The 14,613-nt window shown below is 53.9% G+C and overlaps 4 protein-coding genes across 4 annotated transcripts; 2 read left to right on the forward strand and 2 right to left on the reverse strand.

The window, feature by feature from the left end:
• Window positions 1-2,258: 2,258 nt before the first annotated feature.
• Window positions 2,259-3,356, forward strand: HMPREF1541_11048 (uncharacterized protein; the record flags this gene model as incomplete). Its single annotated transcript, XM_008715717.1, has 1 exon — window positions 2,259-3,356. The coding sequence occupies one exon, from the start codon at window positions 2,259-2,261 to the stop codon at window positions 3,354-3,356; it is 1,098 nt and encodes a 365-aa protein (XP_008713939.1).
• A 1,107-nt stretch (window positions 3,357-4,463) lies between these two features.
• On the reverse strand, window positions 4,464-5,952 carry HMPREF1541_11049 (uncharacterized protein; the record flags this gene model as incomplete). Its single annotated transcript, XM_008715718.1, has 2 exons — window positions 4,464-4,882; window positions 4,932-5,952. 2 exons carry the CDS (start codon window positions 5,950-5,952, stop codon window positions 4,464-4,466), a joined length of 1,440 nt encoding a protein of 479 aa, XP_008713940.1.
• Window positions 5,953-7,413: 1,461 nt separating this feature from the next.
• Window positions 7,414-11,661, reverse strand: HMPREF1541_11050 (uncharacterized protein; the record flags this gene model as incomplete). Its single annotated transcript, XM_008715719.1, has 1 exon — window positions 7,414-11,661. The coding sequence occupies one exon, from the start codon at window positions 11,659-11,661 to the stop codon at window positions 7,414-7,416; it is 4,248 nt and encodes a 1,415-aa protein (XP_008713941.1).
• Window positions 11,662-12,962: 1,301 nt separating this feature from the next.
• Window positions 12,963-13,390, forward strand: HMPREF1541_11051 (uncharacterized protein; the record flags this gene model as incomplete). Its single annotated transcript, XM_008715720.1, has 2 exons — window positions 12,963-13,078; window positions 13,111-13,390. The coding sequence occupies 2 exons, from the start codon at window positions 12,963-12,965 to the stop codon at window positions 13,388-13,390; spliced, it is 396 nt and encodes a 131-aa protein (XP_008713942.1).
• Window positions 13,391-14,613: the final 1,223 nt, after the last annotated feature.

Raw genomic sequence — 14,613 nt, forward strand, 5'->3', positions numbered from 1 at the left:
CCCCCCGGGGCCCGGCCCCGTTGCCTCTCTCACCGCTCCCCAACAAACCTCAAAGGACACTGACACACGGGCACATACCTGACACAAAACCTAGCCGACTCCCCATTCAACGGCCTCACGGGCACGACACGGCCCTGCAGCGCATGCCGACTCCTACCGCTCCAGCGCGGCAGCCCGTCCGACCGCAGCCCGCAGGCCTGCCCGATCTCGTGGCAGCGCACGCACCCTCGGCCCGAGTCGTGCGGGTAGCAGCGCTTGCGGGTGCGGCGGCAGGGCGTGCAGGCGTGGTGGGAGAGGAGCCAGCCTTCGAGGTCTGGCTCTTGCTCATGGTCTTGCTGTTGGTCGGGGTCCGAGTCGGCGTCCTTGGCGGCAGCGGAGGTCAAGGTGGAAAGGGCGTTTTGGCGCATGCTGCAGGTTAGGGCGTGGGGTGTGGCTTTGCCTTTGGATGAGGGTGGGGGCTGGCCGAGGGGTCTCTGCTGTTTCGTCCTGGGGGCGGTGCTGTGCTCAAGTTTGGGCTGGAGATTGGAGCGTCCTTGGCGGGGCTCTGGGAGGTGGTGTTGTTGTTGGGCATTGCTGAGGATGTATGAGATTTGCATGCGTTCCAAACCGCTACCGCCGACGGATGAGGTGGATGTTGCGGGCGTGGACCTGTTGCTGCGCTCGCCTCCCAACCATGACAGCTGCGGTAGGCCGGTTTGGGCTGGGACCTCCATCTCCGAATGGCGGCGCTCGGGTTCTGTGCCCAAAACCCAGCTATCTATGGCGGAAAGCTATGCTGTCGTTTTCCCAGTGGTGGCACTAATAGTCACGTGCTGGTCGGCTGGACAGCTTCTATCACACTTGCAGCGACGGCGCAGGGATTCATCACAAGATCTGTCGTCGTCAAGCTTGGTGCTCTACGTTGCAGGAACTCGTGTTCCGGTGACAGTCAACTGTTAAGCAATAAACTATTCAGAGAAAAAGAAGAATCGATGTGTGGATGTCCCGCTCCGCACCTATCAGTGGCCCTGAGCGGGAATGACCAGTTCTCGGGTCTAATGCGGGTTGGCGTATTGTGTGGACTTTGCCTGGTGATCGTTCAGCGGCCTTGCGGGGCGCCGATGGACTGGCTGGAAAAGATGGGAAAGGCATCTCCCATGGCTGGTTACAGGGCCATTGCAGGCTGGGAGGATGGAAAAGACGCAAAGGGGGCCGTAACAAGGCCGTGGCGCCGAGCGACGCCAGACGACGCCTATTTGTGGTAGGGTGGAACTTGCAGCCAACCGGAACGTGTCATGTGCGGCGGAATTGCACTTCCAGGAGAAAACAAACAGGCCAAACGTCAGTGTGGAAAATGTATGCGGTCACTGGTGCTGAATGGTCACTGGCGCTGGGTGGCTACGCAACGATCCTCCACTGTTCGACGTCGACAACCCCATATTAGAAACGTCATGAAGGGGGGTGCAGCTGAGAACCAGTCACTGGGTGACCACGTGCCGAATCATGATTGCCATGTTGCGGCTTTTTTCCCTTTTCCCTCCTCTCTTGTAGAAGACTCCTCTCTGCCAGAAAAGGGATGCGTAGATCCGATTTTGGGTCAAGAGTAATCTATGACAGCTGCAGCTTTGATTGGAGTCGCCACATCTCCACACACAAAGCACAGATGTGTCTTGCATCTGAGAAATGTTCTCATGTACTTGATGAACCTCCGTCCACACCCCAAGTCAAGAGGCATTGTCAATATGTATACTTCCTAGAGACCGTCGACATTGGGTCTGCGAGGTCAACATCACCATGATTCCGTGAGGCTTAATTCGGCGGAGCACAATGCTGTTGACTTTGCGGTAGTTCCTGTTGACAGACCGCGAAGCTCTGAACGCGGCGCAAGGACGGCAGCGGTATACCCACATGCATCCAAATCAGTATGTACTACTGGTTCAGCGCCCCAACAAAGAGCTCCTACATATCGCGATGTGGCATGGATGTTGGCAGTGACCCATGTACCTTTACCATGAGAGACCGCCGCCCATGCCAAGATTCTGGATTATTAATGAGGCCCCCTTTGGCAACGCAGCCGTCGATGACCAGCCACGACTTGCTGGGAGCTCAGTGAGCATAGTGCTATCATGATCCTGCTCTTGCAGGTGCCGTCAACAAAAGGCTGCCAACTAAAAAGTGAAAGCATCAAACACCACAAATTTAATGGTAGCTCGAGCCTCAAAGCCAGACTCCACTGTACGCATGGCACCCCCATCCCACTCCACCAGCGGACAAATATCATGACTAACAAGAAAGCCCAGACGGAGCAGCGAGCCCGCGGAAGAGACGCTCAACGACGATACCGGACCCGCAAGGACCAACACACTCTTCGCCTGCAGCAGAGAAACGAACAGCTGGAAAGCATTGCCGCCAAGGCGATCGAAGCGTTCATCACCTTTGGCGACTCTATATCACCGTCGTCACTCGTTCAGTCAAGCGATGTGGTGCAAACAGCGTATAGATCCGCGCTGCAGACGTTCCAGACGTTGAGTAAGGATCTGGAGAGCGACGAATCACAAACCGATTCAAACACCGGGAGCAATGATATGAAGGTCCCCCTATCTGAAGACTCGTCGACTGGCGTCCAGCTCCGAAGCTTATTATTCTACAACTGGCTTTCAGTCCCACAGCTGCCCGACATGTCGGCTCAGCCGGTACTGCCCAATGTCCCTATCACGTCAATAATGGATTCCAACTCACCCGCGAATCTGCCGCCGACCCACAACGGCTTCATGCAAGACACGCCTCTGTGGGTCAAGATGCTGTACACGGGACTGCTTACCAGCTACCGGGCCAAGACAGAGCAGCGGGGCCTCGAATCCGCTGTTGGCATGTGGGTGGTCGAAACCCAAGGCCTCGATATGCAGCAGACCCGCGTTGGCGATCTTCCTCGTTTGGCTAGTCGCGCACTTGAGGGTCTAATGTCGGCCTTTGCCCTCACGGATATGCAGTGTAGCTGTCGGCAGGTGTTCGATGCCGCGCTCCAACCGTCGCTGAACCCGACATTGAACCCCCCAAACGGCGCTGGAGCACGAAAAGTCAATGTGGAGCCCGCGATGGCCGACAGTGGCATCTACCTCCGCGTCAGATGCGTAGCTCACTACCTGCGCACCAAAGGTAAACTCGAGATAGGCAACAACCATCTTCGCCTTCACATCAGGCCTGTCAGCTCAGTCCGGCAGAGTGGCCAAAGAGTGGCGGTCATCGAGATGGACCGCTTCATCGACTCGCTCATCACCTCGGCGTTCTGTCTCGGCGACAGTCCCGGCTTCGAGAGGCAAGCCGTCAATAACGCCGTGGTCTCTGCGACGTCTCAGTTGCTTGAGGTTAGTAAATAGATAAATTCATAATGCAACAAGGCCATCTTCGTCACAAACATCCTGGTGACTAGGATGATAGTGTTGGGTCGTAGACTCTGCCATTTTGTTCAAACAAATCATTAGTAGATCAATGCCCGTGGAGGGAGGCCTCTTCCTGTTGGAGCTGAAACAACAGATGTCAAACGTGAGTCTGACTATCCCAGCCGTGAACCCCGAAGTCGTAATCAAGCTTGCGGTACCCGGAAGATGACAAGTGAAGGAAGCGGCTTGCGAAATGGTCCTCTGGTCAACCATCAAAGATCATGTCAGCAGCTAGCTACTTCTCACGACAAAGGAGCTACCGTCTAGATCGCCTTCAGTTCTGCCGCTGGCGAGATCCAGAAGCGGACTTCAGGTTGGAAAAAGAGCCCAGTCCACGCCTTCCACGAGCTGTACCCTCCATCCAGGGCAGGTAGGCATCATGGCCTCGTCCCCATCGTATATGTTCACAACGGCAATGGTAATGACAATTTGAGAAGCGTCTACTGTAGATCCAGTCAACACCAAACAGTAGTAAATCCCGAGTCAGATAAAGATCGCGTCGCCGCGCGTCCCTCCCTCCCCTCCTCCCTTCCCCACGAGACTTCCGGCACATCCGCCCGGACCCAGGATCCGAAACCCCCGCGGCGGCTTCCACGAGTCGGAATGCGGGATAGGCAGTGTGTTGCGATATATGCATGCCTTCTTTGTTTGCTTTTACCCTCCTGATCTCCTTCGCAGCTTGCGAATTTAGCATAGAATGCTTCTTTCCTGCGTGCTAAAGTGACTGATCAGCGGCCGCGTTCGGACTGCCGTCCTTCTATGCCTGGAACCCGTTGCCGTATATGCAGAAACGAAGCGGAAGCGTTGGTACGGATTTTTATCGTAATCTCATTATACTGATCGTACGGACAGTCTAGGATCTGCTTCTTCAAGTCTATTGACCCCTTCGCTCTCATAACGCTGACAAGTTTTAGTCTAGCGACCGTTGCTGATAACTTTGAACACTGTGGGCATTGCCAGGACGGCGTACCCGCGAGACAACTCTTAATTGATCATGTTGATCAAAAAGACCATTGCCGAACGCCGTTTCTATCCGTCCCCAGCTTAGGCCTTCTGTCCTGGCTGCAGAACCTTGGGAGACAGATTCTTGCCGTTCCGGTTCCGGAAAAAGTACACACCGGCATTCTCACCTTCGGTGCCTGGCAGGGTCTCAACCCAGTGGCAGGTGTGCATGTTGGTGAAAAGAGCCTTGAGGAAACCCAGCGGTCCTCCTCGGGTGTCGGCACGGTAGTGCTTGCCCATAACGACCTTGATGGCGTCCGATGCCTCGTCTGCGTGATAGAAGGGAATGGTGCTGACATAGTGGTGCAGAACGTGGGTTTCGATAATCCCGTGGAAGAGTTGACGACCAATGAAACCAAATTCACGATCGATGGTGGCCGCAGCGCCACGGGTGTAGGTCCAAGACGTGGGAGAGTAGTGGGGAAGCGAGGGGTCGGTGTGCTGAAGGAAAGTGATGGCAACTGCATATCAATTAGTAGGTGAGCTCAAGAAGCAATGCGAAACACTTACCAAGCCAATGGTTCACCCAGAGGTAAGGCAGGATGTACCAGACGAGGAGATTAGCCCAACCGAAGTTCTTGCCGATCTGATACAGAGCAGTGCCGACAATCAGGAGACCCAGATCACTCAGGAGGATCAAGTGCGAATCTTTGGCGTCATACAAGGGGCTGCGAGGGTCGAAGTGGTTGACACCGCCAAAAAAGCCGTTCTTGTAACCTTCACCACGACCGTTTCTCTGACCTCCATGCTTGTTGTGGCCGGTGACGTTGGCCATCAGGTACACAGGCCAGCCACCAAGCTGCTGGTAGAAGAGGTGGAATGCAGTCGCCAAGGGGGTCTCTTCGGTAAGTTCGTTGAGCTCGTGCACCATCTTGCCAACCCGGCTGGCGTACTCTTCGCGAGTCTTTGGTACGAAGACCATGTCACGTTCCATGTGGCCGGTGGCCTTGTGGTGCTTGCCATGCGAGATCTTCCACGAGAAGTATGGGACCAAGAGCAGGGAGTGGCAGATCCAGCCGACGGTGTCGTTGAGAACTTTGCTGGGAGAGAAAGACTGGTGACCACATTCATGGGCCAAAACCCACAAGCCGGTGCCGAACAGACCCTGAACGAAGGTATACACAGCCCAGAGTCCAGCTCTTAGGGGTGTGGAGGGAATGTTTTCCGGCGTAATGAGGCGGTTGGCAAGGTAAAAGACGGTGGCCAGAGAGACCATGTCACGGGCGACATAGTACAGGCCGGTGGCAGCAGATCGCTCGAAGCAGTGCTTGGGAATGGCCTTGTGGATATCACCGATGGTATAGTCGGGGATCTCGAACTTATTGCCATACGAGTCGACCAGTTGTGCCGGCTCTTGCAGCTGTCGCTTGGTCTGGACAGCGTCCTCCGAGGCCAACGAGGAGAGGGAAGTGGAGGACGGTGAGGATCGAGGGCTATCAATCGGGGAGATATTGGTCGAGTTGGTGGGGGTCGAATCGGTGGTGGCCATACGGCGCATAGCCGTCTCAGACGGCAGAGCGGTGGTGGTCATGGCGGGCAGGAAAATGTGGTGCGGTCAGAGGCGAGAAATGGAGCTGGTCCTTTTGGTTGGGAACCAGCTGAGCGGTAGGTAGGGGGGAGGATGGATGCGAGGTATCGTCGAAGGCGAAGAGAGTGACAAGAGGCAGAGAAGCTCGCAGGATTGGCGAAGGGGCAGAAGCAGTTTTATTGCAACAAACGGGAGTGAGGAGAGGGCTCGGTCGCAGCTTGACCCTGTGGTACTCAAAACTGTGATCGCCTCTCCAAATTCCTCAACAGTTCGGAAGCACGGTTTTTCAGATGAAACGTGGTACCGGTAAAATATGTTGCCTGTTGGGGGCTAGATGCCCGAAGTTCTTTACCTGGAACACATTAGCTCCAGGGCAAAGAGCAGGCCTCGACCAATGACTGCTCCACTGCTCTCGGCGGTCAACAGGGTCTTTGCCTGGAGCGCAGCCGCGCCCCGTAGCCGCGCACCTCGGCCTGCTGATACCCTTCAATCTGAGGGTAAAATGGTGTATCCCAGACGGCCATTTGCTACGGAGTCATCAATTCCTAGGCATGCACTCTACCCGAATGTGAATCTCAGCTGGGGTCATGCAAAGCTCATCTGGCATGAGGCAACTGGCTGGAGGGTGTTACGATTGTATAGAATATTACAGCTAATGCCGATATGGACAGCACACAAGAACCAGCTCTTGTCCCGCTTGCCCGTTCCTTAACCGTACTTAAGAGACGAAAACTCCTCACCGCCATCATGAACGCGAGACCACCACTTGAATTGCTCCACCGAAGCTGTCTATGATCCACCGATCTCTCTGGGCCTTTGTGGGGCGAATGGCAAGAGGGTGTTTGATAAGCTGCGACCATGTTACTAGGCTTCAACAGCGCAGGCCATGTGAACAGATAGTCGCACGACATTTGCTGATACCAATATTCTCACGTGCTAGCTGGTAATGCCTCGATCCGAAGGGTAGCTTAGGCCGGAGACTGCAGCGATGGCATGTGAAAGGGACGTCGGCAGCCTTGTGTTTTGACGTGATGACCTCTGTAGCTGGTGAGGGGGACTTGGAAGCTGAGCGACTCCGCAAGCTTTCTCCCCTCGCCAAACTTGCAGTAGTCGGAACATCTCGTCACCTGATGAAGGTGCTGCCACGGGAGTCGATCAGAAAATGAATCGGAGCCATGCTGCATGGCTAGATACTTGCGGCAGGGGTGAAGTCCGTCCAGGCGTGGGACTTGAGGGGTACAAAGCCATGCGAGTTTTGGCGAAGATTTTTTCTGTTGGGGAGGCTGCTGCCCCACTCCTGCGGCTCAATCTGGTACCATACCTATACAGTATTAAAGCAGCGGTTCGTGCCGAGCGTTCCTGCAGATCATCTGCCATCTTCCTTGGCTGCCACGCGCCGCGCTCTGGATTTGACCTTCGTACTACAGCTGATTGTTGGTTGCGCAAGCAATGTTCATGCTTACATTAAAGGTATCTGTCGCATCTATCTTGACTCTGCAGAAGGACTCCAGAGTTTACCCCAGGTCCCGTGCCCGCATTTGATGCTGTCTCTTCTGTTGTCAGTCCTACAGTCACCGACTGCAAGTTGGCCGTGACTTGAACGCACTTGGATAGCGTTTTGTTGTACAATTCGATGGGCACATCCACCCAGTCTCCTTCGGTAGCTTGTGGACTCTTGCCGTCTTGTCTCCTGCATCTGACGTCGATCATCGGAAGTAGTAGTAACCCATTCCGTTGTGGGAAGAGAATCATGGGTATACGGACGTCGACGTCGGCTGAGAATATGCCCTTCTTTCTCCCGCCAATAAGCCAAGTATCAGTCGGAGCAAAGAGCTCATATGAGTACTGGATCCGCGTGTCTTGTTCTCCAGTGACACTGATGCCGAGATCACAGGCCAGAGGTTGGCCCAAGGTAGCCGTGGTCCGCTCTTTCGACAGCCTGGGCTCAAGAGCAGTCGTGACTACTGTCGGACGAGACGGCACGTTCACTTTCAGTGAGAGTTCTCGAGTCACACCGCTGCTTTGATCAAATTTTACAATCTTGTGCCCAGCATGCCAACTGCTTAGCCATGCATCAATCTTTGCTTTGTTTCGGCCTTCAAATGCCCAGAGCACATCTCGCCATTGCAGATCGTCCTTCTCCCAAACTTCCACTTCTTGGGTCAGCCCAAGCATCTCAAGATCTTGCGCAGACCAACGAGCCTTCAGCGTACGAACCAGATGTGAGTTGAGGAGATCCCCTGCCGCTTCGAGGCCCGCGCTTTTCGCGGCGGCCAAGAATTGCGTTTGCACGGACGCGAGAGCCATCTCATCTACTCGTTGATAATGCACTTTGAGCGTGAAGGCGTTCGCGCCCGCTGACTGGCTCGGTATCTTCCGTTGTAGCCGAGCCAGCCATTTTGCAGGCTGCTGCGGGAAGACAGTAGTGTGGGTTGCGAGGCTGCCGAAGCTGTCAACTTCCAGTCCTTCGGCATCTTCTATGTCACAGCGCTGGAGGACGATAGGTGCAGCAGTCGCTGGCGCAATGAGGAACTGCGAGAGCCAGTAATCACTCCGGTGTAGATCCTGGACGTTGACACTAGGCGGAAGACTGGTTTCTGCCATGCATGTCTGGTGCAGCGTAAACGACTCGCCATCTATGTCGAAGCCGAGCAGGCATTTCAAGCCAGCGACGACTTCCCCGTGACCCTCAAGAGAGTATGGTATTTTGATCCTGATCAGTGATTGGCGCTCGATCTCGTCGAACTGAAGAACCATGCCATCGCTGCTGTGACTAAGTTTCATGCTTGGGTGAGTTTCAGCATCGATCACTGTGGCATCTTGAAGTACTAATCGTAAGCCTGCTGTCCCAGGTCGCACGCGAAGATTGCATTGGCCGGCATCTTGACCTCCGAGGGTCATAGTGAGTGTCAGAGACCGCGGCAGGCTGAGGTCAATCGAATGAGACTGTTCGGCACTTAGACGGACTATCTCGGAAGACGGATAGACCATTATTGGCAATGACTCTGCTCTGATTTGGGCGGGCTTGGGACCGTTTTGCAAAGGATTCTTGCGTTCTGCCTCAAAGTCGTGTTCGAATCGTATGTTGCCGAGGCCAAGTTCCAGACGTTCGACCTGATACCACCCACTGGTAGACGTTGTGGTTGTGAATTTGATGGTAGTGGGCGCTTGTTTGAGCTCTAGTGGATCAGTGCTTTCGAGGACGATCGTTTGGGGATCGGATAATTCAAGGGCTCTCAGCGTCAACTGAGCAGAGCTGAATGCGCCTAACTTGGCTGTGAATTTGCTCCGAATTGTTAGAGATAAAGAGAATCCACCGGCTTGAGGCCGATGTGTAATCGACTGGTCGATTTGCACAACTTCGGCAATTGTATGCAGATGAACGCGAATGTTCGTGCTCCTCAGACCCACATTAACGAGCTGATCGGCGTGCTGTTGAGCCAGGCGGTAAGGTGTTTCACCCGGTGAAGTTTGAAGACAATCCAATAGACATAGAGCGAGGTCATCTGGCCGGTCCTCGTCCTTTAGACACTCGGCATACATAGCCAGCACATGAGGCTGAACAGCCACCAGTGGATCCTGAGACGCGGCTCCCATAATCGTGCTCAGACACTTTCTTGCGAAGGGTCTATCACCTTTGCTGAATGCCAGCATGGCTAGATCAATCAGAACTTGACGAGCAGAGTGTTTGTTGTCTGCTTCGACGTAGAGATGGTGCATTGCTTGCGACAGAAGAGAGTATAGCTCCTGAAAGCGATCTTCCAGGCTTGCCGCAATTTTCAAGACTGGCGGCTCAAGACATTGTAGCCTATTGCTGGACAAGTCGGTTTCGTCATGGGCGGGGGAGACTCCGTTGAGACCATTGAGGGTGGCAATGCTGAACTCGGATGACAGACGGTGCAAGTTTCGACTAGCATGTTCATAACCAGATATGTTAAGGTCTCGCAGTGCATTCACCCACCGACCAACAGCGGGGAGGTTTTCAACTGTCTTCCGTGCCAAGAGGAATATACGAGCTATTAGCGCTAACAGGCGATCATAGCCAGGCTTCTTTAACCCTGGTTGTTTGAACCGGTTCTCTTCAGAGTCGTTTCGCGATTGTGACGCGGTTCGGGAGAGCGATTCGGCTCGAAGGCCGCGTCTCGGGCTGGAGGCGGCAGAAGAGGCAGGTGATTGACCATTTGGTGTTTGAGGCGGCCGTTGATTGCGATCAAGCCTGGCATCTTCTTCCAGCACGTCCACTGAAGTGTCGAATTGTTCCAAACTGAGGTCGATGACCGGAAGAAGGTAGCCTAAAACCTGGGCAACCGCGGACCAGGCCCAAGAGGCAACAGCATTGCCTATGACGATCTTCTGAAGCGCGCGCTCCTCCCCTGAGAGACGTCCACCCCATGCATTGTGCAAATCCGCCCTCAATTCTCGCGAGCCCAAGTTGATGAAGTTCAGCGCGAGCTCTGCCAAATCAGCCATCACGTTGTAATCGACAGGAGCGTCTTTCCCATGCGGACTTGCAATGTTTGCACGCCTGAGCATGATCTCCATCTGTCGAGTAAATATGTAAATTCGAACATCGAGCGGAGAGACCTCGTTGGCGAGTATGAGATCGCGATATTTGCGTTTGTCGACATCGAAAGGAAGCTTCTCTCTATTCACCGCAAAGATCTCCGCCATGTATATACTTCTCCCATCATCAGCTGGGTCTGGCACTTTGTCGTCGAGGGCATGTCGAATCGTAGTCTTCAATTCATTAGAATATGGCAGCAGCGCACCACTAGTATCGCTGTCTCCCTTCTCATACTGCTCCTTAACGGTCATGTCCAACCCAACCTCGAGTTCGGAGTACACAGCAAGGGCATCATCGAGTAGCCCGACATTCTCGAAGCCACGAGCAAGTCCTTCCTTGAGGATGAAGAAGGTACAGAAATTCCAACCAGGCAGACTTCTTTGACCTTCCCGTTCTTTGATATCTTCTTCGTACTGCGCGACACGGATGTCAAATGACCTGAGTATGCTCGCCTTCAGATAGTTGGTGAAGTCCTGCCATTGCTCTTCGATCTCGGAAGGGGCTAGTGCGCCTGGTGGCTTCCCAGGTTCTGTCAAGCGGACTTGCGCAACTCGCGGCACGGTCAATTTCGAACTGCTGAAGTCTGCTCGTAGCTTATCGTAGATGGTCGAACTACTCTTGCCTGTCCATTTCGTCTTGCTGTTGACGCTATCCGTGCTCTCCGTATCATTGAGTGATAGGTGTTTAGACGAAACTGGCTGATTTGCGGCCTGAGTGCCTGGAATAACAACATGTACGATCATCCATTCAAAAGCATCGTGATGCTCCTGAACTTTGAGGGAGCTCTTACTTTCTTTTTCAAAGGTGTTCTCTTTGATCCACTGCTTGATCTCCTTCCTCGCCGTTTCTTTGTACGTATCTTTATCATCGCATCGAAGGAGGTACAGCTTAACATAGGGAGTCTCGCGGAGACCAGGAATCTGATGTCTTCGTGCAGATGATTGCGCTCCTGCCTGTGAGGGGTCTTTTCGCACGACGCTGGTATTGAGCGACGGGATAGATCGCAGTGGTCGGGTCGGTGATTTCCAGTGCAGGTTCTTCAGAGGTGTCCGCGGCGCGAGACGGGCCTCGAATGCCTCAAGGACGTTTGAAGGGTCGGTGCATTGTAGTATCACCTTGGAGGTTGAAGATGTAGACGCTGCTTCCATGATGCAGCTTGAGGGATAATCCAATCGTTGATATTAAGCGGGAACATTGTGACCAAGGGCTGGCAGACCACCACTCATCGGGTGAAGATGTCACAGTAGTCGACAGACCACCCTTGCCAGTGAATAAGCAGAATATTCTGAGGCCTAAGCCTGATATCGCAATCCGGATCAACGAGACGAGGCAACTGTTTTCATTTCGATCCGCTGCAGTTGCGGCCGAAGCGGAGTCTAAGCGGATCCACTACGCCAAGAGATGTCTCCGCAGTCGAGGCACCCAATCACATCCGTGTACGCCTCACGTCAGCCTTGTTGACTTGCAAGTCATTGATGGTACTACCAGGCATCAAAGTCTCTTCGGCTTTTTCAGTGACAGTGAAGGATGACGGTCCTCGCTTTTGGAGTCGACAGACTGAGTCACTCAGTGAGTCACTGGATGACTTGACCATGGACCCCGACTTCCCTTGACCGTCTCTTGCCCTACCCCTCCAAAGGTGGGTAGCGATTTCAATTGAAGTAGCTGACCTCCTTCTACTCTGCCAGTCCGCTTATCCTTCCAAGAAGCGGGCATTAGGTCAGGGCCCTCGTACCATCCCTCAATTCAAATCCTCTTGCGCTATCGCGCTTTGCATCTAGTACAACGCCAGCTTCCGCTGTGCCCAACGCTCTCCGGAGTATCACCGCCACAAAGATCATCGAGCTGCAGAAGCAGCGGGGAGACTCTGAGGAGGCGAAAGCTTCTATCGAGGAAAGTGTCAACAAGCACTCGGCGAGTGACACCCTTGGTCGGACCAAAGCCCTTCCGGAGGGCACCTGCCGTTTGAAATGCGTTCACCTCATCAACCACAATTCCCGCGAGGATGAAGATCTTGTGTACCATCAAGGCGAGCCATTCGCTGCCAAGCTGCGCAACCAAGCTCGCCTTCTCGAGCAATCTCAAATCGACCCGTCATTCCCCATGAATAAAGTCATCAAAATCCAGCGCGACCTTGCCAAGGACCTCGAGCTAAAGAGTGTGCGCCATGCTGACGCTGATCTCTTCTCTGAGCTTGTCACTGAATGAGTCAGCACAGATACGAACGCAAAGGAGAGCTCCAGCTTAACGAGCCCCAAGGATTCCACTTTCGAGAACATTGGCCGCTAGGAGATGCTTGGACAGCGGAAAGGATGGGAATCAAATGTATTCAGAGAAGCTAATATTGACTTTCGGCGTTCGCGCGGCCGACCTCTCTGAAGGCTTCTGGTTCTTTCCTGTCGCTAATGGTGGGATGGAGACTCGCAATCCCGTAGTACCTCTGATCAACATGCGTCAAGACTTCCGGTACACCCTAGAGCGCATCATCGAGAAGGCCAAGGAAAAAGAGGACGCTGCATACAGCCAAGCAAAGGTTATTATGATGGCCACAACTTTGGCTATGGTGTCGATCCTGGAACACCAGAACTCAAATCCAGCTTGGGATTGACAGGCGATGAGGCGTTCATGAGCAAGGAGGAATACCTCGAGTATCGTGAGGAACGCTCTCCTGGACTCTTGTGGGCATATGAACAGCTACCCAAGGTGCCACACGAGCATGCAATCGAGAAGACGGGAGATGTTGAAGGCCTGATGGCTCCTGGCGATCGCGTCTGGGCGGCGAGCAAAGGGGGCATCAAGCACGGATGGTCTGACATGGATCCCTACTGGAAGTACATTGTCGCTTGCTATGGCAAAGATCTACGATCGGTATGGTAGTCTTGAGCTGGTTGACAAGGCGCAGGTCCCGCTTGGAGTCGTCAGTGTCATGAAAGCTGGCAAGGTGCGCTGGCAAGGATGAATGGGTAGACGCACTGCCCTTGTGACGAATCGTGAGCGGCGGATGCGACAATGGGCATGACGATTAACGACGTGGTATGATACCCTCTCCTCGATTTTTAATGGATGAGGAGTTCTTCGCAGAAAGCGATTGCACCTACTACTCCACACGAGTATTAATGAGAAGAGAAGTCCACTCCCTTGCAGGGGGTGCTCCTAGGTTTGAGATTGCCAGATCTGAGTGCAAGGCTGTCGGTATATAGCAGAATCGCCCCGAATACACCGACTAGCGGGTAGTAAATTACTAGCGGACAACGCATCCGAAGACACTTGCCATGAATTGGTTTACAATGCGACTCTATTCTGCCTTGACTTGACCCGAGCAGCGAGCACGTCCGTCGTAAGTCTCCTTGGCTCCAGCACCCCACACCCGCTGACCCAGTCTAAGTCAAATGCAATCGGAACCAGGCTCGGTCAAGACTGCTCCCACCGGCTCTGGTCACGTATAGTTGTCTAAGCTAGCCGGTAAGACGAAGTACGGGGAAGACTTAGCCCCACACAACACCTCCGGGCGAAAGAGTCCCCACATAGATCTCCGGGAGTTTCAACAGCGGAGTTGAGATCTTCCGCAGCCTGTACAGCAGTAAGACGGTTCTCAGACTACCTCCGTAGTACAGGACTTGTGTTCGATTATACCTTTCGACATTTCTACAAGACGTTACGAAAGCTGGACGCTGAGCGTCAATGCTGAAGCACCCACATAGATTGGCCATTGGGCTAGCGAGTCAGGCGACATCCAGTGAAGACAGCCGTATAGACTCCTTTTAGTACCAAGAGCATGGCAGGTAGATCTAGCAGATGGAAAACATACTGTGTAGACGCGTATGTCTGTCACGGAGATTGCTAACCCGAGCCGAAGCTGAGATGCCAGGCCCGAACATCTGTCCCAGCCAGCAGTATCGGTCTCGTCGGCGGTGTTACCGACTCCGCCGAGATGCTTGAGGTCTTGCATCGTTCTTGGCCTTCCTTGACTGCTGGGCGCTGATTGATGCGGAAGACTCCGCTCAGTCGCCAAGCAGCGTTCCATCCCGCTTCCCCTTCCCCCTTCCCTTCTTGTTGTCGCCTTGGAACTATCATTCAGGCCCTGACCAGGCCTCCGCACG

This window comes from Cyphellophora europaea (assembly GCF_000365145.1).
Source record: "Cyphellophora europaea CBS 101466 unplaced genomic scaffold supercont1.16, whole genome shotgun sequence".
Lineage (NCBI taxonomy): Eukaryota > Fungi > Ascomycota > Eurotiomycetes > Chaetothyriales > Cyphellophoraceae > Cyphellophora > Cyphellophora europaea.